Consider the following 25,273-nt stretch of genomic DNA (forward strand, 5'->3'; position numbering starts at 1 on the left):
CCAGGGTTCCCTTCCCTAGTACTGAAAGCTGCAGGGGCAGGCAAAGTAGGTTCACAGCAGTGTGTGTGGAAAATAGTCATAGTTAATAAATAGTAACACAAGGCTAAACTGTGTGTGTGAACGTGCAACTGCACACATACTTCTGCCCTTCCCACGCCAGGCTGTCACTGACAGGAGGGCAAGGACAGCGTATCTTGCTCATGGCTGCCACCCTGGGTGTCCAGCGATGAGAGAAGACTGACACTTAGTACTTGTTGAATGAATTACGGCACCAGATATTCAGAGGCATCCCAGAGACACAGATGACTACATGAAAGTGAATGCAGAATTAAAAACTGAGGTTTTCTCTCAAATTCGGCTGCATCTGTTGTGTCGAGCCAGCACTGTGGTCCACAGGAACGAGCTCTCCCTTCAGGCAGCACTTCAAGTTCTTCCGTCTTTGCGTGGCTTCCAAGCAGGCCCAGCCTCAGCCTGCTGGGAGGTGTTTGTTTTCAACACCGAGATAAAAGCAAAATTAGCAACTCTACTCTGTCCCAGCCCAACTACAACTGTTAGCTGCTACTCTTTTACTTTGAGAGCCCAGGGGATATTCTGAGTGGTGAGAATTGGGGAATATCTCAGAAAATCAAAACACAGGGACTCCGGGGGGGATAATGTGCAGCGTCTCATCGACCAACCGAATCCAAGAAGTTGCCATCTTTTGGTTGGAGCCATAAAACACATTTTCCCCTCCTCTCAATACTAACCAATTCTCTACTGACATTTTATTAATTGTTAGAGTACAAGGAAAAATGTCACAAGACTATTTTAAATATAAAAGAGTTTACAGATGAATGGCAAAGCCCATGTATACTGACTTACTAGGAAAAACCAAATTCCACGATGCTCAACAACGAACTACTGTCTGAGTTTGTGATGGTCATTATTTAAACATTTAAAAATTAATTTTGCAATAATCAAATAAAGACCCTCAAACCAATTTAAAGAAATATGCTTTGGATAAATTTTCACAAAACTTCGTTTAAGAAAGTCTACAGGTTATCTCATTTTAAATCACTATCAGGTATGTAGCGAAGGACATCACTTAGTATTATGAGAAGAGACAGAGTAAGTCTAGGCGGCTGTGAGAAGACACAGGTCTGCATGTGTGCGGGGGGGCGGGGGGGGGGGGGCAGCGCACAGGAAGCATGCAGACAGAGGTACATGGAGTCTTTCCAGGCCTTAACGTTTTAACAATGAGCAAAGCATAAAAGAGATGTCTATGCTCCTGAATATCTGGATCAGATTTAGGGAACAAAGAACAGTTGATAGTGAAAACAAAAAAACAAAATAAATATTCTTTTATCATATGCAGGCAGGAATAACAAATTGGGCTCCATAATCATATGATGATAAAGTCTATATAAAGTTCCTTGGGAAAAAAGAATTTTGATGATCAAAGCAGGATCAGAGTACTTTAATAAATGAAAGTTGTATATGGCTTCAAACATTAAAACACAAATAAATTCTGGCCCTGGCTGGTGTGGCTCAGTGGATTGAAAGCCAGCTTGCGAACCACAGGGTTGTCAGTTCAATTCCCAGGCAAGGCACATGCCTGGGTTGTGGGCCAGGTCCCCAATAGGGGGTGTGCAAGACACAACCACACATTGACGTTTCTCTGCTTCCCTTTCTCCCTCTCTGTATAAAAATAAATAAAATAAAACAAATTAATTTTAAAGATTCTATACACTTTTTCAGTCTTTATTTTCAACATGTACTAAAAAAACAAAAAAAAAAACAAAAAAAACCCACAAAACATGTACTATTTTCTCATGGCTGACACTATTCTTAACAGCCCAGGTGTGGTAAGAAATTTTCCCATGTACCTTCCAAGTCTATGCATATTTATTATTTTTAACAGCCATATGTCCTTCCTCAGACTAAAAAGGAAGTAGGTCATTAAGTATTCTCTAGCATTGCACTATCTGTGTAACCGTTTTCCACTGCGTTATCACATTGGACACAGTCCCAATACCAGACACCTCATGGGTACTGTGAGGAGTAAACGGCGCCATTTATAAAGTACTTAGCATGGTTGCTAGCATGTAGAAAGCTCTCATTAACTGTTAGTTTTTTACTATTTCTTTCTCCTAATTTAATAGATTTGATGTAGAAAGAATCACAGACATAAAACATACTCCAAACTCTTGTTTGATGAAGAGAACCTTGCTAAAATGGTAACAAATGAGACTCACACTCTGTCTCCATCCTTCACAGGTGCTTTTTCCAACATACTCCTTTCCTTTTCCTATCAGTAGGTGTGTTCGAGATACTATTTTTACAACTTTAACTGAATGAATCATTGCCCTGTATTTTTAAGTCATTGTCAGACCTGACATTTTTAAATCGATATTGGGTTACATTTCCGCTTTCTCTTTTCTACTATGGACAGACTTTTTCTACTGCTATGCAAACACCACGCAGTTCACCAAGCTCAGGGCCAGCCAACGATCGGCACCACGTCCCCCATCAATCTGAAACAGAACTAGAAAGCCTGAACCTCCCCCTCCAGTGTTTTGTCAACATTTAACAAGCTCTAAGCTTCCTACTGGGGCACATGCACTCACACACCCTTTACTTGTAATTTAAGACCATCCTTACTTTGTTGTCACAACAAACAGTAGATTGTATCATCTCCCATCTCTGTTCTTACAACTATGATTTCCTTGACCCAGACACACGTGCATTCTGTTTGGTACTCAGAAAAAAAAGAAAACAAATCCCCAAACCCCACCCAATGTTGAGAATAGGCTCTCTCTTGCCAACCATTTTTTTATATAATAACAACATCAGAATGTCTCTAAGTTTTGTTTTCTCTTACTTTTGGACACCTCTTGTCTAAGAGTGCTTTAACTGAACTTCTCGTAGTTTCTAGTTGGTAAATACTACCCATGAAATTTTTTAAAAGGTTAACATTTCCCTTCTTTTTAATCTTAATTTAGGGATGAAGGTAAAAATGTTTTAAACAGAAGGCCTTTGGTATGTAAAGTCCCAGTTTTTACAAGAAAATTTTATAATGCTTCTTAAAGATGAACTACTTACCCCTCTGTTTCTTACATAAGGTAACTGCTGGGGAGGGATGGGATTCTCTGGCTAAAGGGCAATGTGATGCTTGGGTTACACATCAGGAATCTTTTGTAATTGAAAGTTAATTTTCTTGGGACTCCAACAGAACTCTAGAGAAATAAATTTCTATGTTATGTGCTATCTAGTGCCAAAGAGAAAACCTGTACTCACAGGTACCGTATGCAGGCTCCAACTGCAGTGACATCATCTGGAACTTCTCCTCGTCTGTCTCCACGTCTAGACCGGAAAGATACTGCTTCACTTTCCTCGCCATCTGGGCATCCTCGTAGAGCTTCTTGGCGTTAAGCAGAGAACTACGGCGTGCTCTTTTCTTGTGAGCACCTCCCTGAACATCCAGCATGTTCGAGTTTGTGCTGCCTTGACTCAGTGACCTGTGAGGAGATGGAGATCACAGTAAGGGGCTGTAACGAGAAATAAGCATGGCAGACTGAAGATTAAGAGAATTTTGTTTCTGTTAATGCTATTGCATGCTGATGTAAATGAGTTAAAAGATGAAGAGCATTAATGCAAAGTAATATGGCGTATATGGCGATGTTCTAAGTTTTAACAGTTGGCAAAGTTCAGAATTCAAAACAATAATCCTTCCTGAGCAGTGAATTTCATCAGACCTGTGTTTATGCCTGTGTACCCCATGGCACAACAGTGACAAGAAAACACAGCCCCCACACTCTGGATATACGGTGAGAGCCTGAGTCAGGACGGATCCATCCGCGGCCACCAGGGTCCTTCAGCACTGGGGTTTCCAGGGCAGTTGTGCCTGCCCATGCTGCTTTGGACATGCTACCGCCATCACCTACCAGTCTACAGAAGGCCCGCTCTTAGCATGCTGACCAGAGTTGGCCAAAATTCAAAGAGACCACCAATAAGAAAAATAACAGGGTTTATACTCAATTCCATGTAGTCAGAGATAGAAATGCAATCAAAAGCTACCCAAGGCTGCCCCTCACACGTGGAATGGTTAGGCAGTACGTGGGTGCCTGGACTGGGGGGGCCTGGGATTTGGGACCTTCCTTCTGTAGTGTCTCTGATGTGATGGAGTTGGAAGGTGGGCAGCAATGACCACAATTCAACTAGCATTAGTGTTCCCCAATTCTACTCTTTTTCGCCAGCGCCCTTGTACAAGGACTCCATCTAGAACCAGACTTTGAAAAGGAGAAATACAAGGCTGTTTGTCCTTTCTAGCAAGGCAAACCAACACAACGTTCTACGATGGACTTGATTTTAAAGGCAGTTGCCGTTCCAAAATAATAAAGGTTTTCATTATTTTATTATCTAAAATAGTAGCTAAGGATTTTCTAAATTAGCCTAATATTTACACAAAAATATTCTGAATACATAGACTACATACACACAATAATTTATTCTTTAATGCTCTTATACCCAGTTTAAAACAGATAGTAAGATCCTAATGTTTTCATTGTAAACTGAGTGAAACAAAATTTGTGTTATGGTAGTTTTTTTCTTTCACAATTTTAAGATCTTTGAAATCGGGTTTATCTTACACTTGATGGCAATTTTTGATCACTGTTGGTCCGGCAGGACTGTGCCACGGTTGTCAGTGATTGCATGTGCAGAGAACTTCAACACTTGCAGAGCAGTTTGGAAGGAAATCCAGTGACACTAGCGAATTACTCTTTTAAAAAACATTTATTTATTTTTACAGAGAGGGGAAAGGAGGGAGAAAGGGAGAAAAACATCGATTGGTTGCCTCTTGCATACCCCACCTGGGGACCTGGCCTGCATCCAGGCATGTGCCCTGACTGGGAATCGAACTGGTGACTTTTTAATCCACAGGTTGCGGCTCAATCCACTGAGCCACACCAGCCGGGGCATGAATTACTCTTTAACCCAGGAACCAAATGATTTTAAGGAGGTAGTGAATCTGACAAACTCGACAACATTCCCAAAGCAGCAGGCATGAAAAGGAGGCTGGCCACACAGACCCGCAGAGCCGGCTGAAGAGCACAGCACCAGCAGCTCTGGACTCTTCTACAGCTTGTTTTACAAAAGGCTGCGCTGCCAACACACCTGGCGGCACCCTCAGCGACGCTGCCTGGGGAAGGAACTGAGGTGCTGGAAACTCTAAAAGTGATTTAGAAGATGCACATTCTGAGTATGAAGTTTTAGAAAGCCCTGACCAACTTAATTGCTTATATTTTCCTTTTATGAATGTAAAAGGGTGTTATGTGATAAAAATATATATTTAAATTTATATAAGAGCTCTTTCCATTAGGTATAAGTTCAGTGGTACCTAAAATAATTGTATGTCCAACTGATGCCTTAGATGCAAAGAAATGCAGTAAAATCAAGCCCTAAAATTTAGAAGTAAATTTTAATACAAAAATTTACTAATTTTATCTTAGTTGATATTCAGGGAGAAAAAGAGACAGAGACCACAAATCAAAGATACATGCAAAATTTCTAATAAATGAGAACACCGTGATAATTGACAATAAAATGTCTTCTACTTCCAAAACAGCAAACACTCTGACACAAAAATGAAAATGCCTGGTGTCTGCTAACATACATGCAAACCTAAGCTGGATAATCGGGGAATGTGACACCTAAGTCATTCAAACACCTCAAATGCCCACTAAGATGTACTGACCAAGTACTCTTCTTCCTAACAGTAATGCCGGGATTCAATTTCCATTTTCAGTAAGAAGAACCAGCAAAGACCAAAACGTACATGTGTGATACAGAGGAAAACACATGGGAAACACACAGAGAAGGGAGGGAAAGGCAGAAGGAAATTCAAGTTTACCAAACATCAACTGCAAACAAGACCACAAAAAAGACAGACTCACGTTAAAGTAAGTGGCTCACAAAAAATCCTTCTTATATGTAATAAAAGCACCTAACTTCACGATTTACTGTAGTCTTAAAAGTAACACAATTCTCCTCGGGCAATCCCTTCATCTACAAAAACCATCTTTCTTCATTAAAAAATGAGAAGACCATATAGATGATTTATAAGGTCCTAAAAATTCTGATTCTAAATAGATAGCTAGCTATGTAGAAGTAGAAATCTGAACCTACCAGAACAAAAGATGGCAGTCTCTGATTTTACTATAGTTTTAAGAGAGCTAAGAGAGTTTTTAATTAAAACTGAGAAATTTAATATAAAATTCAATCAGTGCTATAAGTCTTGTGATATTAGAAGATCTGAGGAATTAAAATCATCCTTTATTTCAATTATTTACTAACTCAGTGGTTCAGATAAGGGCTGCCTCTTTTTGAAAATTGATGTAAAAAAGTACTTTTAATAAGTCTCTTACCTACTTTAATATTTATGTGTTTAACTGTATAAAAGAAAATGGTGTGGGCTCTGGGGTCAGACTACCTGGGTCTGGACCCACCAATGGTGAGCTGCAGGAACCGGGATGACTCCATCTTCCCCAGCTGCACCGTGGGACTGACAGTGTTCAGTTCACAGGGGAGTCCGGAGAATTAGACAGTTCGTGCAAAGTGCTTGTGACAGTGTGTGGCACATAGCAAGCACACAACAAATACTGCCTATCATCATCGCCATCATCATTTAACTGACCTTGCTAAATTAAACCTAAAAGGGACTTTTGGGACATTAATAATAAAAAGGTAAAGAAAAAAAAGCTAGTTCTATCACTACGTTCACCTTGTTAGCAAAAGGTGCTTGCCAGGAGCGGGGGCTGACAGGGTTAATAGAACGCATGCTGTGCTGTGTGCGTGCATTAATGAGAAGGATGCAGGATGTGTTAGGGTTGCACAACCTCCGTTCCGGCTGCATTCGTCTCTACACTTACCCCAGACTCCGCCACCTCTTCTTCCTGTAAGCAAGAGCCACAAACATTGAAGCATGTGTTTGAACAGGAAAGCACAGAAAAAAGACAACAGTTGAGAGCCAGAAAAACTCTGGAGACAGAATAGAACAGAAAAATTTACTAGGAAAAAATGATTGTTTAACAGTAAAATGACTTAAATGGAACCCAGAGGAATAAAATGAATTATAGGTACTGAAGGCCAAAACCTCTAAAATGTCTAAAAAACATTCTTTTGGAAGATTATATTTTTAATACCTAATTCGAGGCTTATGTTAATAAGAAGCTTAAGGGAAAACATTTATTTACCAAAAACTGTGAATTCAAGATTTTTAGGGAAGGGAACTTTAAATTAAGGAATAGAACTTTCAAACATTTTTCCAAAAGGATTTCTGAGGCACTTATTTAAGTGACAGGATGAAATTACAAAAACATAGAGACTCATGATTTCACTTTTAGGGGCAGAAACTTCTCTGAGCAGTATATTTTATAAGAAATTTTAACCAGAAAATTCAACTTAAAAAGTAAAAATACATTACAATTTTATAATACTGTATATCCTTACTGTACATTTGGATTAAATAAAACATTGTTTTTTATACTTTTATTCTTATTTATTCGGATTTTTGCACCGCCTTCAATCACCCACTAGCCTCAGTGCACCCCAGGCTTGTACGCAGGGAGCTCCAGTGTAGGCAGCTCAAGATTCTGTTTTCCAGCCAGTAAACTGATTACTAGTAAAATAAAAGGGGTTACCCTGTCCATACTACATAATATGCACCATCAAAATGGGCAATTATTTGCTTAAGAAACTCAGTACATTTTGGTACAGGATGACAAGAGAAACTAATTCAGGAAAAGTTCAGTCCAACCTAATTATAAATGTTTTATTTCCTTTTTTATTGTGTTCTATTTAGCCAGGGCCATTCCCAAGAAAACAGCCAAGTTTAATTAATTTCTTCTTCAGTTTTTTTCACCCTTTGTTCATTGCTAAAGTAGAGCTGGTACTCAGTGTAGTATTACTGACGGGACTGGCAGATGCACAAACCTGTCCCGTTCTCAGGAACCAGAGTGCTAACTAACACATACGAGTAAATGAAGGTCCGTGCAAGACGACAGGCAGCGGTGGGGCCACTGCACAGGGACATGGAACAACACCAACAACAAACTTAAAAAACAAAGAAACAAACAGACCTCCTCGAGGGGCGCTTTGGTCCCTGGCTGTGGGGGACTTCCACATCCGCACTGTGGGGCGGCGCCACCTCTCATCACAGGCAGTGATTCTCCAGGGCAGAAGTGAGATGCGTGGGGGAGAGATCTGATGCCTTTCCTACCTATACACATGGGGGTTTCTAAACCAGAGCAACCATGAAAACAACTACTTAAAAAACAAAGACCCCTGAACAGTAATATAAATAAAACCAAACCAAAAACCAATCCAGACACACACTAATTGTTTCATTACAAAAACTCCATCTCAGATTTTTTTTAAACAGAGTATTTTTGTTTCTTTAGTAAACTGTGTTTTTTAAGACAGAGGAATTGTGTGTGCCTCTGTAAATATTTCATTTTTAAAAGCTCTGTATAAACTGAAACTATATACAAAGGCCCAGAGGAAAATCAGATAAAAAATTAAAAGTCTAATATTTACTCTGAGAATTAAGAAATTACTGGGAACAGCCTTGACAATGTATTTTATGTTTAAATTTCATAGAAATTTGAGGAAGCTTTTGTTACTACATTAAAAATGAAATTTAAAAAGCATTTTTAGAAGATCAGGTTAATGTGAACTACAAATAATATTTTCCATTTTTATTAAAGGAACATGTTTAAATTTGTACTTTCTAAATTATGTTTAAGGAACCTGCATACAAATAAACAGCAGTGTCATGACTTGAGAAAAAGAATGAAGTATGACCTATATGGAAATATGACTAAAAGTATTCAGTAAAAAAAAAAAAGGACATATCCACATTAATACTTTACAAATTAGGTTAGAAACCAAATGAAAGTATTTGTCTTCTGTGGTAACTTCAGTAATGATAGGCAACTTATACTCAAGTTAGCTAGTATTCTAAATAACACTAACAATACTGAACTGTCCATTTACTCAAAAAAGTAATGCAGAACTAGGGTTCAAATCTCAGCAAACTATGTAATCCTAGGCACCTTAACCCAACTGTTCTGAACTTCAGTTTCTTCACATGGAAAACAAAGGTCAATATCACCTACCTTTAAGAATTACTGTGATAAATTACTTCTTCAGATTATGCAAACACTTTGCATAGCACATAACAAATGGAAAATGGTCCAAAATGACAACTATTACTACTGTAACTGGACCACCCCCGGTGCCGCCCTGTAACACCTTTGCACACTTCAGCACCGTACCTCTGTCGGAACATCATAGCTGGGTCCATGTTAGCAGAAGTCATCCGAACGACTTGACGGATTTCCTTGGCAATCATTCTTAGCTTCTCAAAATTTACTAAACCGTCTACCTTGGAGTCATTTCCTATGGAATAAAAGGGAAAGTTTATAATTTTCTAAATTAAAGTATCTATAAAAAGGTAACAGAAGTCAATTTATTATTCTTGGGAGGTATATATTAATAACTTTCTCAAACTGCCACTCTTGCTTTAAGAACTGATAAACCACAGATGGTTCAACCCTGCCCCCAGGGGATGAGCTACTGGGAGGACTTCTATTCCTAAGGGGGTAATACTAAATGAGTATCAGAAAGTGATAAACAGCATGACTTCTAAAATGAACTTCATTATGTTACAGGCACACTTCTAAAATGTGCAGCTCCTCGAATCCAACTGTTCCGACACTCAGCCCACTCTCAGGTAGGAACGCGTACCTGCTCCTCTGGGCAGCGAAGACTTGGGTTTTACCAGAGGTCATGGAGAGTAAGCTTTGGGCTTAATTAAACCAAAGAGTAAGTTTTCTTTGCTTTGGAATACTGAAAAATTCTTAAATAAGTTGTCAACATTTAAGAAATTGAAGCTATCCCATGAAACAATTTCTGACTTTTCTTGAAGAAAAAAGGGAGGGGTTAGGTGGGAAATAAAATAATAGTATGTCTGTTTTCCCAAATGACAATAATTGGTTAAAATTAAGAGGTGCTGGCTCATAAGGATAAACACTTTCTTTTTTTTAAAGATTTTATTTATTTATTTTTAGAGAGGGAAGGAAGGAGAAAGAAAGAGAGAGAGAAACATCAATGTGTGGTTGATGGGGGCTGTGGCCTGCAACCCAGGCATGTGCCCTGACTGAGAATCAAACCTGCGACACTTTGGTTCGCAGCCCGCGCTCAATCCACTGAGCTATGCCAGCCAGGGCTAGGATAAACATTTTCTAATCTGCCACTCACTTTCCCTTTTCCAGAGCTTAAATTTACAATCATGATTTTAATCGTTTAACACAAATTTGCTAGTTCTTAAATTTCATAATTTTTGTTTCTGTTCTGCTAAGTACTTCTCTGAGAAAAATTCACATAACTTTCAAAGTGGTCTACTTGACTTTGAAGAGAGTGAGTAGGAAACCAGACTAAGTCCAGCTGCCGCTCACCCAGTTCCGACCCTAAGGCAGCAAAGGCACTCCAACTGCCTACAGCCATGCTCTGCTCCCCGCACCTGTCTGTAACCAGCTCATCACCCGCAGCAGCCCTCGAGGAGCCTCTGTGGAACTCCGAGGCCCTGCAGACAAGCTGGAGAACCACACAGGTCTGGGACACATGGTGGCCCTCTCTCACAGTGAACAACTCCTACACATTGTCGTATGAATTGTTCGGGGTCACAACACGAGCTGAAAATGAGATAACCACCAAAAATACTTCCAAGTCACATAAGCAGGTTTTGTGGGAGCATGTCAGAGCATCAGAGTATCTTCTTATGAAAAAGGAGTGACAATGAAAGAGGGTGGCAGTAAGACTGGGCAGTCTGAACTACATTACTGAGAAACAGCAGAAAATTTGGACGAAGATTAAGTCGTCGCTAGGGTACCAAGGCAGTGAAGCTGTGGAAGGAGAAGGCAGGTCTGGGGCAGGCGCAGCGTTTCCCAGGGCCAGACTCCGGACACATATGTGGACTTCAGAAAAGACAGACGCTGAGCTGGAAAACTGGGTAGTGCCCCCAACTTCTGAGGTTAAAGGAAAGAGCTCAAGTCCAGGTAAGCCTCCAATGCTTTGGGTTGGGATCCTAAAATGCTATATCCTGGGACTAAGAATGCACTGAGGGTGGACTGGGATACAAGGTCAATGTTGAATTACCTCAAAATGTGAAAATGGAATAATGTAATTTTGGAAAACAGTGCCCTAGCTGACTGGCAGAAGCAAGCTTTAATTCTCTGGAGGAATGGAGCATCATCTGAAACCTCAGATTATTTCTGTAATTTTTTAATACACAACATTCACTTTGTTAAAAATAACCAGGGCCATCAGGAGAAAAGATAACATAATTAAAATGCACAGGACAATAAGACAACAGAAAGGGACCCAAAAACGACCTAGATTATGGAGTTATTAGAGACAGACTTTAAAATAAACCATGTTACGTATGTGTAAAGATATAAAAGACAACACTGAGAACTTTGGCAGAGAACAAGAAGATAAAAAGATAAGCAAATGTAAACTGTAAAACAGAAAAAACAGAGTAATTAGAATTAGAAACTCACCAATAAATTTGAAAGTAAATGAGACAGAGTTGGAAAGAGAATTAATAAATTGGACAATAGGTTGGAAGAAAATATCTGGAATAAAGCATGGTGAGACAAAAAGATGAGAAATACACAAAACAGTATATGAGACAATAGGGGCACTAATAGGGGAAATTAATCAGGTCTAACAGAAGTGAAATCAAAATCACTAAAGAAAAGCTCCGAGGAGGGGCGATGAAAAACTTGAAGACAGAATAACAGGATTTTACAAAACTTATAAAAATATCAAAACCAGATTTCAAGATCCTTTATAACCAAGTCAGAATTAAAACAAAATGCCACACCTGATCGCATTATAGCAAAGTCAGAGGAAAACACAAAGAGAAGAAATAAATTAGAAAGGCAGCTGGGGAAATGAATAGACTGCAGTCAAAGGAAACAGCAAATAGGGCAGCTGACTTCTCAACATCAATAATGGAAGCCAGATGACGACACAATGTCATCTCAAAATGGGGAAAGACAACTGCCAACCAAACTTGTGCCTTAAGAGTGAATATGAAGTAAAGATATTTTCAGATAACAAAAACTAAGATATGATTTCAGCACCATCTCACTTGGGCTTAAGGAAGTAATGAACAATTTTCTATAGGAAAAACCCGGCCATCATTATGGAAGCTTTGCAATACATAAAAGAATAAAAACAGTAACATCAGCATCAAATGGGTAAAGCTAAATAAAAACTAGCTTTACTAAACAACAGTAGTCTCACGTGGAAGTAAAGGCATGGCAACAAATACATACAAGTTAGAGGTGGAAAAATAAAATTTGAAATGGTCTAAGTTCTTTGCAATGCTTGACATGGAGAAAAGTACTAATGAATATTAACCTAATATCAACAACTATAAATACTATAATGCCCAGCATAACACTAGAAAATAATAAAATAGTGTCTAGTTAGTTAACTTATGGAGTAGGACAAATACTGTGCAAAAAATGCAGGATACTGTGGAAAAAAATATATGGTGAAAGATCTTTTAAAACTAGAAGAAACTTGCTGTTCATCAAAATAAACCTTAAGAGAGTCAAAAGGCAAGTTGTTTTATACACTGGATTTATAAAAATATTCTTAAAAATTTATTAAATAGGTGACAACCTAAAAAAAAAATTGCCAAGAAACTTGAACTGATAATTGACAAGAGGACAAATACATACATAAAAGTGTTCTTCCTCATTAGTGATATAGGAAATGCAGATTAAAACACACACCTATTGGAAGAAAGTAAAAACTAAAACAGAGTTTGACCAGGTGCTGGGGAGGTGAGGACAAGGCTCTAACACTGCCAGTGTTCCGCTTTACTCGGTAATGCCAAACACTTCTGAAGTTGATCACACAAACCCCAGAACCCAGATCCTGCCCCAAGTCACATGAGAAAACACACATGTACTGAGAGACACGGGCGAGGACACCTGCAGTACAGCACCAATATTCAGAACAGATGCGTGTGGGCACCATTAAACACTCATCGACCAAACGGATAAAACCACTGTATTGCATTCACGTAAAGGATTACTAAATAGTTTGAAATAAAGTAGGGACAACACTCAAAAACATGGAAAGATCTCCCAAATCTATAATGTTGACAAAATAAACCAGAAAATAAACTAAACGAAATGTGAAAGGACAAAGCCCTACCCCTGTGGTTCTGTTTGTATAGAGGTCAAGGGCAGGGAAAACCAAACCGCAGCATGAGAAGTCAGAGCAACAGCTGCCTTTGGAGAAAGAGATGCAGATGGTGATTGGGAAGGGGCGTGTATGGGGCCCTGGGAAGCTGGTGATGTTTTACTTTTGACCTGGATGTTGGTTACATGGATATTTCTGTAAATGTATTAGGTTTTTCTCTTCTTTTGGGCACTGTTTTGTACATGTCAAGTAATTTTTTAAAAATTGGAAAAATATTACTAAACAACAAATATCAAACCACCTGAAATTGGCATGAGTAAAGTTTATGTTTAAATGAAGAGGGTAAACATCTAATTTTTTCTTTTCAATAATGTGGGTTTTGGATTTTTAAAATCTGCTGCATTTAACTGGTAGAACTTTAGTGATATATCATTAGACCAAAAAGACATATCAATAAAATAAGTCACAATTCTCTACAATTAGCTGAAGCTAACATGCCAATTTCAAATAACTTTTTACATACCTTCATGTAGAAATGTCATGTCTTTCTTGACAACAGGGAAGAGTGGAATAATTGGAGGCTGCATGCTTTGACTACTAAGAATATTTCTGTACTTTGCCATGTTTCTGGATGGATCAAAAAGGTCTTGGAGATCTTGCAGGTGTTTCTCATACTTGCTCGGTAACTTTTCCCAAGTGCCTCTGAGTCGTGCTACAGAGGCTAGGTTCAAGCCACTGCCAAAGGTGAAAATGACAACGTTAAAGAGGGACTCAGGTCTGTAAAGTGCAAACACCAAGTGTCCCTAATAAAGCTAAAATACGAAGGGGCCGTTTCAATGTGCTGAAATAAACAGAGTAACCATGAAGGAATGAACAAAAATGACTCCTTGATCTTAAAACAAGGAAATCCTCTTTCAGAGGAACTACTTGCCTAAAGCTGTATACCTATAACCTTTACTTTATAGTTTGCATTAAGTGACTAAAAATAATTCCATAAAATAGACACATAACTTCAAAAAACTTCAAGTATCACAATGTTTTTGTTTGTTTTACTTAGAAATAGCTTATAGAGACATTGTCTATTTTGTGAGTGGTTTAAGATTGCTGAGCACAACTGGTATATACATAACAGGGCAGTTTCTGGGGGCTGAGGCAGCGTTCCTTCTCTGAGGTTTTGTCCCCACATCCCTGACTGCAAATACTTCCATATCTCTCAGTCCTAACCCTGTCCCCCAGGGTTAGGCTGTCCCTACGCTCAATGTCTCCCCTTCTACAGAATGTTAAGGCACGCTCAGATAGCTCCAACTTGAAAAATAATTCATGCCCAATTAGGCTGCAACTCTTGCCCCTCCCTTTACTTCTGTACCAAACATCTCACAGGTACACTATCATGTGAACAGCACATAAATAACGCCCCCCCAACTTCCCACTTTTATGTTAAGCCACCTGATTTTCAGTATGGAGTTAAGATATCTTTGCTCCCTTTGCTTCTCAGAAAGTATCCAAATAACTAAAGGATGAGTAACAAATGCAAATTTCATCTCCACTGAAACTAATAGATTCTGAAACTCCTAAAACCCATTAGGATGAACATCAAAAAATAGTCAAAATCAAATAGCAGTATGTGAAATACTGCAAAACATCATCCACAGCTGCAGATTTCAATGAATGCTGGGAAAGCACAGGGTTCCAAAGCATGTAATGCCACTGAAGGCAAAAACAGCAATCCCCTAGCTGATACCGCACATCCGAGTGAGTGGGCTGACAGATTCAGACAGGGGCTAGACACTGTTCTTTACAACTAGGGAGTCTCAGGGAAAGTGTAACAGTGCACACGATAATAGAACATCCTGGTGAGAAGCAGCTTGGCAGTGAGACAGGACAGAAGGGAGAAATTCGGAGTTGTATGCTGCTCAAATGTGCCAATCCCCACTTGCTGAAGAGAAGCAGAGGGTAAAACAATTCATGGATGAGCTCAATCCCTGCGAACCTACAATGCTCCCCTGGCTCCACTCCCACCCAGACCTCCTGCAAATGTCATTTAAAAAGGAGGAATAACACGGGATCTGTAACAAATAGTTAAAAAACATAAAGAAAAAATGGTTGCCAATAATTAAATGAAAACTGGGACTAATCAACAACCTAGCCCATGATTTCAAAAGAATTAGTGAAGTAAACAAACAGCTTAATACAGTGATGTAAAACTTAGGAAAAATATGAAGAGAAGTTAATTTAAAAATAGTAAAGTTCAGGGAAAAAATGGAAGAAAAAATAAAACCAGCAGAGAAATGAAGTCCACACTGGAACCTGCATTAAACAAGAATGACAATGCTAAACACCAGTGCAAGTGACAAGGAGGAAGGAATTAATAACAGCAACCAACAGGAATGCACAGTTGAAAAGGATGAGAGAAAATAACTGCATGGAAGACAAGTGAGATCTAAAATCTGCATAAGTGGTACTCCTGAGGAAGGAAACAAAAATAAGGGAACTGAAAAAATACTCTAAAGTACAATTTGGGAAAACTTTCCAGAAATAAGAGAAGAATTGAATCTACAGATTGAATAGACAACCGACAGTTCCAGAGAACTACCTAACATGGGATCAGAAAAGATGTAGCAACACTCATGTAAAGGTAAATGACTTCAGAGGTAAGGAACAGACCTAGGAAGTAATCGCAGAAACTCAGACAGCTCCATAAAATGCTAATTGTGGAGCCAAGTCTATTAAGTTTCCATGAAATAACATATGAGAAAAGAACTTTAAAGCCCAACTATCACTGAAGGTTCAAAGGCAAAAGAAAGGCATTTTGAATATACTTAGGAAATCAATTCCCACAAACTGATGACCAAGAGATGACTGGACAGAGGGATGTCAGTAATTGTGGCAGCAAAAGGCACCCTTGTTTTATTTCCCTCCCCCACCCCCCGACAACAAAAAATGTGGCATCTACCCACGAACAGAAGTGCCTTCCATGGATTTGTGGAACTGCAAGCACAACAGTTCCAAGGGACCTAGGAGGAACCTTTCTCACAGTGTGTATTGGGTGACAGGTAGCTAAGCTTCAGTACTGGCGGTGGGACCCACAGGAGACTGTGATTAATTCTGGCCCCTCTCAGCTGTGGTCTGGAAACACTGCCTTGGGAAGTCACCTACAGACAAGAGAGCCTTGTGGAAGTCCAGGTGTCCAGAGAGAAGTTCCAACACTCCGTTGAACAAAACAAAAAGAAAAACAAAAACAAAACGAGTTTGGATGCACCGAGGTAGGTTAAAGGAACAATGTGACATTGCTGGCATCATCCTACCCTGGCACAGCTGAGAGCTCAACTAGGTGGCCTGTGATTTCTCCCACGGAGTAAGGCAAAGCTGATGAGTGAAGGCTTGCTTTCCTTAGCTGAGTGGTATACTTCCAAAGTCCAAAGAGGAGTCAAATGAATATCTGGGCTTGAAGAATTCAATGAAATAAAAATGTAATAGAAGCCGCTTGACATTGGACTAGATTCGGAAAGAATCACTGAGACAGAGGACAGGAACTCTCAATAACGCAGTATAAGAGAAAAAATGAAAGATCAGAGGCAGCCTGCATGACCTAAAGGAAATCATCCAGAACCCTCCCCACACCCCCCAAAAGAAATCACACTATTCAAACCACTAGAGTTCCAGAAGGAAACAAAAGGGAAAGGGGGCAGAAAGCCTATTAGAGAAATATGGCCAATAACACCCCAAACCAGAGAAAGATCTGGACATCCCAGCTCAGGAAACTGGTAGGTTGAACCAAACATATTCTAATAGAACTGTAAAAATCAAAGACTGAATTCTAAGGCAGAAAGAGAAAAAAGGATTTAATCTATTAAGCTATTAGCAGATTTCTTAGCATTTACACCAGGAGAGAGTGGGATGATATATTCAAAGTGCTGGGAAAAAAAATTGCCAACCAAGAATAATCTGGCAAAACCATACTAGAGAAATGAAGGACATCCAGAAAGACCCTATAAGTGAGCGGTGTCCACAGCGCTCTGTCCTCAACAGCCAGGGTCAGCTCCTGCAGACTCATGCCTGTCGCTTCTTCTATGGAGTCTGGCCTCCTCCCTGTTGGGCTGTCTCCTTTCTTGCTGCCTTCTACTTTTACCAGCATTATTGTCTTTACCAAAGAATCCTACTTTCTCATTTGTGCCCCCAAATATAACAACAACAACAAAAACCACCAATTCACAACAAAACACAGCATGAGAGTAAGGAAGGAACCAGCAAATTACAAAACAGTCAGAAAATAAATAAGATGGAAGTAGTAAGTCCTTCCATATCAGTAATTACAATAATGTATTCACATTATTGATGTGAATACACTGAATTCTCCAATCATAAGGCAGAGTGGCTGGATGAAAAAACAAGACTCCAACTATATGCTGCTCACAAGAGACTCACTTCAGTTTAAAGGACACTGAGAGGCTTTAAGTAAAGAGATGGAAAAAATATATGCCACACAAGCGGTAGCCAAGAGAGAGCTGGGCTAGCCATATTTGTCAGACAGAAGAGACTTTAAGTCGAAACTGGTAACGAGACAAAAGGCTATTATATAATGGTAAGAGTCAACTCTTCATCAAGACATAACAATCATAAATATACATGTACCCAACACTAGAGTACCTAAATACATTAAGTAAATACCAATAGATTTGAAGGAAGAAATAGAAGACAATACAATAACAGTTGGGGACTTCAATACTCAACTTGCAGCAATGGACAGATCATCCAGACAGAAAACCAGTAAGGAAACACTGGACTTGAACCATGCTTTACCAGGGGTGTCCAACCTGCGGCCTAGGATGGCTATGAATGCAGTGCAACACAAAGTCGTAAATGTACTTAAAACATTAAGAGATTTTTTTGTGATTACATGTAGCAATGTATTCAATGCATGGCCCAAGACAACTCTTCTTCCAGGGTGGCCTAGAGACGCCAAAAGGCTGGACATCCCTGCTTTATACCAAATGGACCTAGTGAATATATGTGTCATTCAATCCAGTGTCAGCAGAAAAAACATTCTTCTCAGGCATGCACAGAACTTTTCAGGATAGATCAGTAGATAAGCCACAAAACAAATCTTAGCAAATTAAAGAAGACTGAAATCATTCTAGTATCTTTCCTCGCCACAGTGGTGTGAAACTAAGAAGTAATAAAAGGCCCTGGCTGGTGTGGCTTAGTGGATTGAGTGCTGGCCTGTGAACTAAAGCATCGCCAGTTTCATTCCCTGTCAGGGCACATGCCTAGGTTGCTGACCAGGTTCCCACTGGGGACCATGTCAGAGGCAACCACACATTGATGTTTCTCTTCCTCTCTTTCTCCCTCCCTTTCCCTCTCTCTAAAAATAAATAAATAAAATCTTAAAAAAAAAAGAACAAAAGAAGAAAGCTGGAAAATCTAGAAATATGTAGAAATTCAACAGCATACCAATGAACTACCAATGTGTCGAAGAGCAAAAGGAAAATTTTTAAAATCTCTGAACAAAGGAAAATCAATATGCAACATAAAAAGATCTATGGAATGCTGCAAATATACGGAATCTTTGGAGCTGCAAAAGAGTCCCAAAAGTGAAGTTTATAGTAATAAATACTTGTATTGCCAAAAAAAAAATCTCAATAAACTACCTAACTTTATGCATCAAAGAACTGTAAAAAGGAGCAACTTAGTGCAAAGTTAGGTGAAGTAGGAAAATATTAGAACAGAAATAAATAAAATAGAGGCCAGAAAAACATTAAAAAGAGCAATGAAACTAAAAACTGGCTTTTTGAAATGATAAACAAAACTGACAAATATTTAGCTAGACCAGAATTTTTCAACTGGTGTGCCTCAATATTTTTTAATATGTTCAATACCCAACTATTCAGTCAAGAGCACTGACCTCTTTTCCCTTATATTGTAAAATTAAAAAACGGTGAACAGCCGACACAACGACAGCCATCTGGTGTGAATGAACCTTATACCTATTTTTTTTGTCAGATCAACAAAAATTATATTCTTTGGTATGCCACAGAACCGTAGTACTGTGTGCCATGAGATGAAAAAAGCTGCAAATCGCTGAGCAAGACTAAGAAAAAGAGTTTAAACAATTTAATTCCCATTGGAACAGACTGATTCACCCGTGTCATCTCTGCTAAAAGGTTACAGCCTTCATATTTTTGATATAACTTAATATAAAATATAGAGCAATTTACTTTACATAAATTATTAAAAGTGTATATAATAAATGTTCTTCACAAGAAAATAACCTTCTTGACCAAAGCAATGTCTTTTACCCAAATCTTTCCTTGGGGCTACCGTTTCCCCTTGGCTTCAATGACAGACGCTGTCATAACTGTGCTGTCCTGCTATTCCTTGTCCTTGACCCCTGTCTCTTCGGACAGACTCTCTTCTTTACCCCACAGTGAGCATGGTCCTTAAATACCGTTTTTAGCCCACTACCATTTTCTTTCTGCACTCTCTTTCACACAGAGATCTTAGTGTCAACCCACTTTCTTCATGGAGAACTCCAAAACTAAGCCTGTAACTCTCGAATCTGTTTCTTTCAAATAGTTTAAATTTCTAGCCTCTCAGGAGTTTATCAATGGCTGCTTTGTTCCCCCGTTTTAGGCTCAGCTGTTAAAAACTGTGAGGTCGGTGGTGTAATTCCTGTATTTTAGAGAGAACACTGATCTTCAATTTTCCACTGACCTACTGACACTACATGGGGGAGGCAAGATTCAAACAAAGGTCACTCTGTTCATCTCTACCCAATACTCCTCCTATAGTGTCTGGTTCAGTTGCAGGCACTGGTTAACTTCATCAAGGTGGTACCTACTACCATGACAGACTTATGACTTAAAAGTCCATATAAAGATTCTCACATATTAGGAACAAATCATAATTAAATTCTGGGAGGACTATACACAGATGGAATTGGTTAAGGTGGAATTCTGCTGTTATATGGCCTTGCATAAATGGCTCAAATTACAACTACCCCTGCCCCATCTTTAAAATTACACTTGCTTTAAGAGGAATCCCTCTAATAAGCGTCAGAAAACAAATGAACAAGATTAGCTTCTCATTGTGAGTGGGGTAAGGAAGAAGATTCTTAGGAGTTCCCATCCACCATTCCTGGGCTTATAAACACTGAAGGACTTTTATAATTCTAACAGTCTGCCTGCTTGAGCAGCAACATATCCAACGGTATCTCATGCAGTGGCTGGGACACAGGAAGAGCTCACCAAATGGTTGCCATTATTATTATTATTATCATTGTTGTTGTTGTTTTAGGTTAGAGCAGCAATTTTCAGCTGGTGTGCCACAGCATACTAGTTTGCCATAAGAATTGTGAGACCATGCAATACCTGACACCTTTTACCTCAGATTGCCAAATAAAAAAATGACAACAACCATTATAACAATAGCTGTCTGAATCAAAATTATACCTATTTTTTGTCAGATTGGAAAAAAATATATTTTTCAGAGTGCCACAGAATTTTAAGTAATGTGTGCCACGAGATGGAAAGGGCTGAAAACCACTGGGTTAGAGCACTGACGCCAAGCTCCAATGTTCCGGCGCCACGTCACAGTGAGGCAGGCACTGCGAGAGACACACACAGGCGTCTGCTGGCGAAGACCGAGTGCTGGACACGTGCGGAGAGGGTGGCCCACCAAAGGGGAAGGAGGAGGGAAAACTGGAAGGCAATCAACCGCATCCCCACACACAAAAAAGAAGTTCAGGTAACAGAAAGATGAAAGAAACAAAAAGGCAAGAAGCCAGTATTACCAGAATGAAAAGTATACTAAATCTAACAATTCTTCAGTAAAAACCTATGAATTAAAATTTCCTCTCCTAGCTATTGTATACCTAAGCAGAACATCAGAGTATGTCTAATATGACAAAATTGTACATTAATTTTTGCACTAACTTACCTTATTATTGCAAACATGGAATTGAAGTTCTTACATTCACGACAGTGAAGAGCAATTTTAATGAAATGCTTAATAATCTTCATTCGTTTAAGCTGATTTGACTCAGTTAAAACCTCTGAGGCAACCCAGAATGTCTCCTGGTTTACAATGTCCTCAAACTCTTTCAAGTGAGTATTTCCTGTTTTAGACTCTAACTTAAAAAGGTCATCAATGTACTCAGTAGGCTCAATATTACGGAACAAGTCAAAGTCCCTCATGGACAGCTGCGTGGCCAGCTCGATGGTGCTGAGCTGCAGCATGGAGAGCTGGCTTTCCTTAACCAGCTCTTGTGCGTCTTCATCTGAACACAAGGTTTCTGTCTCCATGTTGTTTTTTAAATAATACCTATAAGGAAAAAATTGTTTTTATAAGTGATTTTATGTTCCTAAGACCATTTTCCCTCTTTATTACAATAAAAACATATTCAAAATTAAAAAATTCCCACATATTCACAAAAGGATAACCACTTAGAAGAATTGTGAAAATTATGGCTTCTCCTGCTGAAAGTACACTGTCATATTAAAAATGAATTAGGAAATTAATACATATAAACTCAGACATATGTACAAATATGTACCATTTACTTTCCCCCGCTATATTAAATAGAGATTGAACTACATCAGTGGTTCCAAAACTTTATTTTAGGAAGAGGGTAAAATATGTTAGCGACCCATCCTCCTTTTCCTTTTCCCACTTCTGCGGAGCTGTTCTGAGCGCATTTCTAACATTATGAAGATGAGAAAAGCTAAAAAATTAAAAGAAATCCTACTTCAATTTTAGAAACTCAGTGGCCCTAAATGTGAGCTTTTTATTTAAAATATCTGTTTTAACACAGAATCTTCAGAAACACACACAGAAATAAGTATTTACTAATAAGCACATTCACCTTCCATTGAGCTGAATTCTATCAGCTAATTTGGAAAACTGGTCCGGAAGTCGTCTCTGTTTTATGACACCCTCAGGAGTAACAGAAACTTCACAGAGAGAGTATGTGTCAGATGCTCCAGTCAAACCAAATTCATGAACAGCATGACAAACAACTTCTTTAGCTGTGGTGTCTTTACTGATGATAATATAGCAACTTTGTTGATCTGCTTTGAAAACTCGTATAACTTGATCAGGAATATCTATGTAAATACAAAAATGTGCCGTGTTATTTTAGAAAAATTACTTTTAACTCTTCAAAAAGCAATGTGGGACACAATGATCCCTTTAAACAGTGAAATACACATTTTCTATTTCAGGTTAACAGAAATTACTACTGCGTTTATTGATAAATAAATGTATCTATCTTCTCAGGTGACAAAACCCTAACAAAGAAAGACATAATTAGTGTCATACTATACATACAATTTTGATGTCATCTTTATATATTTTAATTATACAAATGACAGGCACACATTTTATTTTTTCTTCTCTCACTAACATACTATGACATCGTCTGGGGAGGAACAGAGTGGTGCATCTTGCTGAACAGTGTGAAAAAGTCATCCTCTGATTAAAATGGTTTTCCCCCCAAACAATAACCTGTTACACATTCACAGAAGAGGGATTTGGGCACCTCCAGAACAGACCCACATATGAGACTATCCAAAGCATTAAGCCAACCCCTGATTAATTTGCCAAGGTAATAAAAATATCAATTTGGAAAACATTTGAGAAACAGAGAAAAAACTATCTGCACTAATATTGGCACCCATGTAAACCTCTTTTTCCATTTCAGAATCGTTAAATGTATAATACATAAATACCCTTTACAAACATATTTATCAACAGAAGAAAACCATGTGTCAAACATAGTACTTAACACGTGGCAGACCCTCAAATATTAATTGACTAGATAAATTGTAAGTATGAGGTTAAATGTGAATCAACAAAAATACTGATTTAATCAGTTCAAATTTTAGGCTCACAACTAGACTGCATTTACAAATATAATCCTGTAAAGGCAGAAGAGACATTTCAAAAGAATCTGTGAAGAGCAAAACATTTATTAGTCTTATGATTCCTATTTTATTAATAAAATTTTTATAAATAAATGAATTCAAGACAAGGATTCTCAGATATGTGGACTTTCAACACAAAGGCAAAATTTCTAAAGTGCTAAATATAATCTTGCATGAGTAAAACAAAAGAAAATCAGACGTGAAGAATGCCTGTACTGACACTGAGATTACACTAAAAATGGGAGAACTTTTCACATATTTAAGGTGAGATGCTCATTAAAAAAAAACCACCAAGAAGCCGACTCTTTGCTTTAAATTATTAATTACTGAACGAATAATTAGGGAGTTTCTGTATGTGCCTAGAGTGTTCAGGTGGCGAAGATGCAGTAATAAATGAGAAGGACAAAGTCCCGTCTCTCAGGGATTTGCTTGTATTCAAGAGAGTAAGTGGTGGTCAAGGAATGGCAGACAGTAATTAAGAAAGAAAGACACTCCATGTAGTGAAAAACACCACAAAAAACACAGGATGGTGGTGGTACAATGGTACGGAGCAAGGACTGGCAAACTCGTATGAGTCAGACAGTAATATTAAGTTTTGCAAGCCAAGAAAGAATACAAATTTCCTCAAGGCTTTTTAAACAAAATTCAAAACATGTAAAGATATTACAACACAGTTTAGGCAACCCTGTAAATGCCTACCAAAAGAAAACTGGTTAAATGGAATACTATCAGCTGCTTAAAAACAATTTGGTAGAATGGACCCTGGCTGGTGTGGCTCAGTGGACTGAGTGCTGGCCTGTGAACCAAAGGGTCACTGGTTCGATTCCCAGTTGGGGCACATGCCTGGGTTGTGGGCCAGGTCCCCAGTATGGGGGCCCTGGAGGGCAATCACACATTGATGTTTCTCTCCCTCTCTTTCTCCCTCCCTTCTCCTCTGTTTAAAAATAAGTAAAATCCTTAAAAAAAATTGGTAGAATGATACATTCTGATACAGAAAAGTATCCAAGTTATATTGCCAAGTAAAATGGGCTAACTAGAGGAAAAGTATAGTGTATCATTTAGGGTGAAGGGAATGAAATATACATTTTATGTGTGCTGAAATTTCTGAAAGGATAAGTAAGTAAATAGTAAACAATTGCTAATTCTAGGGGTAAAGACATTTATATTCTGTCCTTTATCTACAGTTTGATTTTTAAAAAACTAATTGTATATTTCTTTACAACTAAAAAAGTAGTTAAAATAACAGATTTGAAATACTGAAAGAATATGAAGCTTACTAAGTATTACAGAAAATTTTTTAAGGGTGTGCTATTAAAAAAAAAGAGAAGGAAGAAAAAGAAAGAAAGAGTATGCAAAAGTTCCACATACAGCCCTGGCTAGTGTGGCTCAGGTGGTTGGAGCAATTGTCCTGTAAACCAAGAGGTCGCCAGTTTGACTCCCAGTCAGGGCACACACCTAGGTTGTGGGTTCAGTCCTATTCAGGGCATATACAAGAGGCAACCCATCAATATTTCTCTCGCTTTCTCTCTCTCCAAAATCAGTAAGCATGTCCTCAGATAAGGATTTTTTTTTAAAAAGTTCCATATGCAGACTCAGAAAAAATTTTTTGAAATTTTAAAAACCTTTGAGCCACACACTGAATTCTTTTACATGTCATCTTGTAATAGGTCAAAAACTCCAAAAAACACATTTCACGTTAATATAAAAGCATGTAAACTCTGATGCTATGAATATAAAAACATATAGTTAAAGGAAGTGACTAAAAGAATACATGCCAGTTTAGAGTAGCAACATTTTAAGTGGAGAGAAAAGTTCTGCTTTCTGCTTCATTTAGTTATCACTTGATTTTTAAAAAATAAAATACTACATATAAACACAAGCAACAGAAACCATAGACACTTCAAGGTACTTACAGTAAAAACCAGCAGCTGCAGGCAGCAAGAAAAGGCAAAACCACAGAAAGGTCAGCAACCTAGTCAATAGTCCTGGAGCTCTGTACCCACTTCCTAACAACCTTACACATGCAGCATAAACATGGCTGAGAGGAAGACTGATAAAAGTTAAACTACACTGACATAGAACTCAGTGTT

At 38.5% G+C, this 25,273-nt stretch overlaps 1 protein-coding gene across 3 annotated transcripts in view; it reads right to left on the minus strand.

The window, feature by feature from the left end:
* The window catches only part of RAPGEF6 (Rap guanine nucleotide exchange factor 6), a 206,080-nt gene that overhangs the window by 16,040 nt on the left and 164,767 nt on the right, over positions 1–25,273 (minus strand). The window contains exons 18-24 of one of the 3 annotated variants that reach the window (XM_036014843.1): positions 25,097–25,111; positions 22,124–22,364; positions 21,199–21,582; positions 13,787–13,998; positions 9,315–9,438; positions 6,909–6,932; positions 3,277–3,497 (exon numbers count right to left, since the gene is read on the minus strand). In XM_036014843.1, coding sequence (XP_035870736.1) covers positions 3,277–3,497; positions 6,909–6,932; positions 9,315–9,438; positions 13,787–13,998; positions 21,199–21,582; positions 22,124–22,364; positions 25,097–25,111 — 1,221 coding nt within the window. The remainder of the gene's footprint in view (positions 1–3,276; positions 3,498–6,908; positions 6,933–9,314; positions 9,439–13,786; positions 13,999–21,198; positions 21,583–22,123; positions 22,365–25,096; positions 25,112–25,273) is intronic. The other 2 variants (XM_028527512.2, XM_028527513.2) reach the window with 2 other exon arrangements.

This window comes from Phyllostomus discolor, chromosome 13, assembly GCF_004126475.2.
Source record: "Phyllostomus discolor isolate MPI-MPIP mPhyDis1 chromosome 13, mPhyDis1.pri.v3, whole genome shotgun sequence".
Taxonomy (NCBI): Eukaryota; Metazoa; Chordata; class Mammalia; order Chiroptera; family Phyllostomidae; genus Phyllostomus; species Phyllostomus discolor.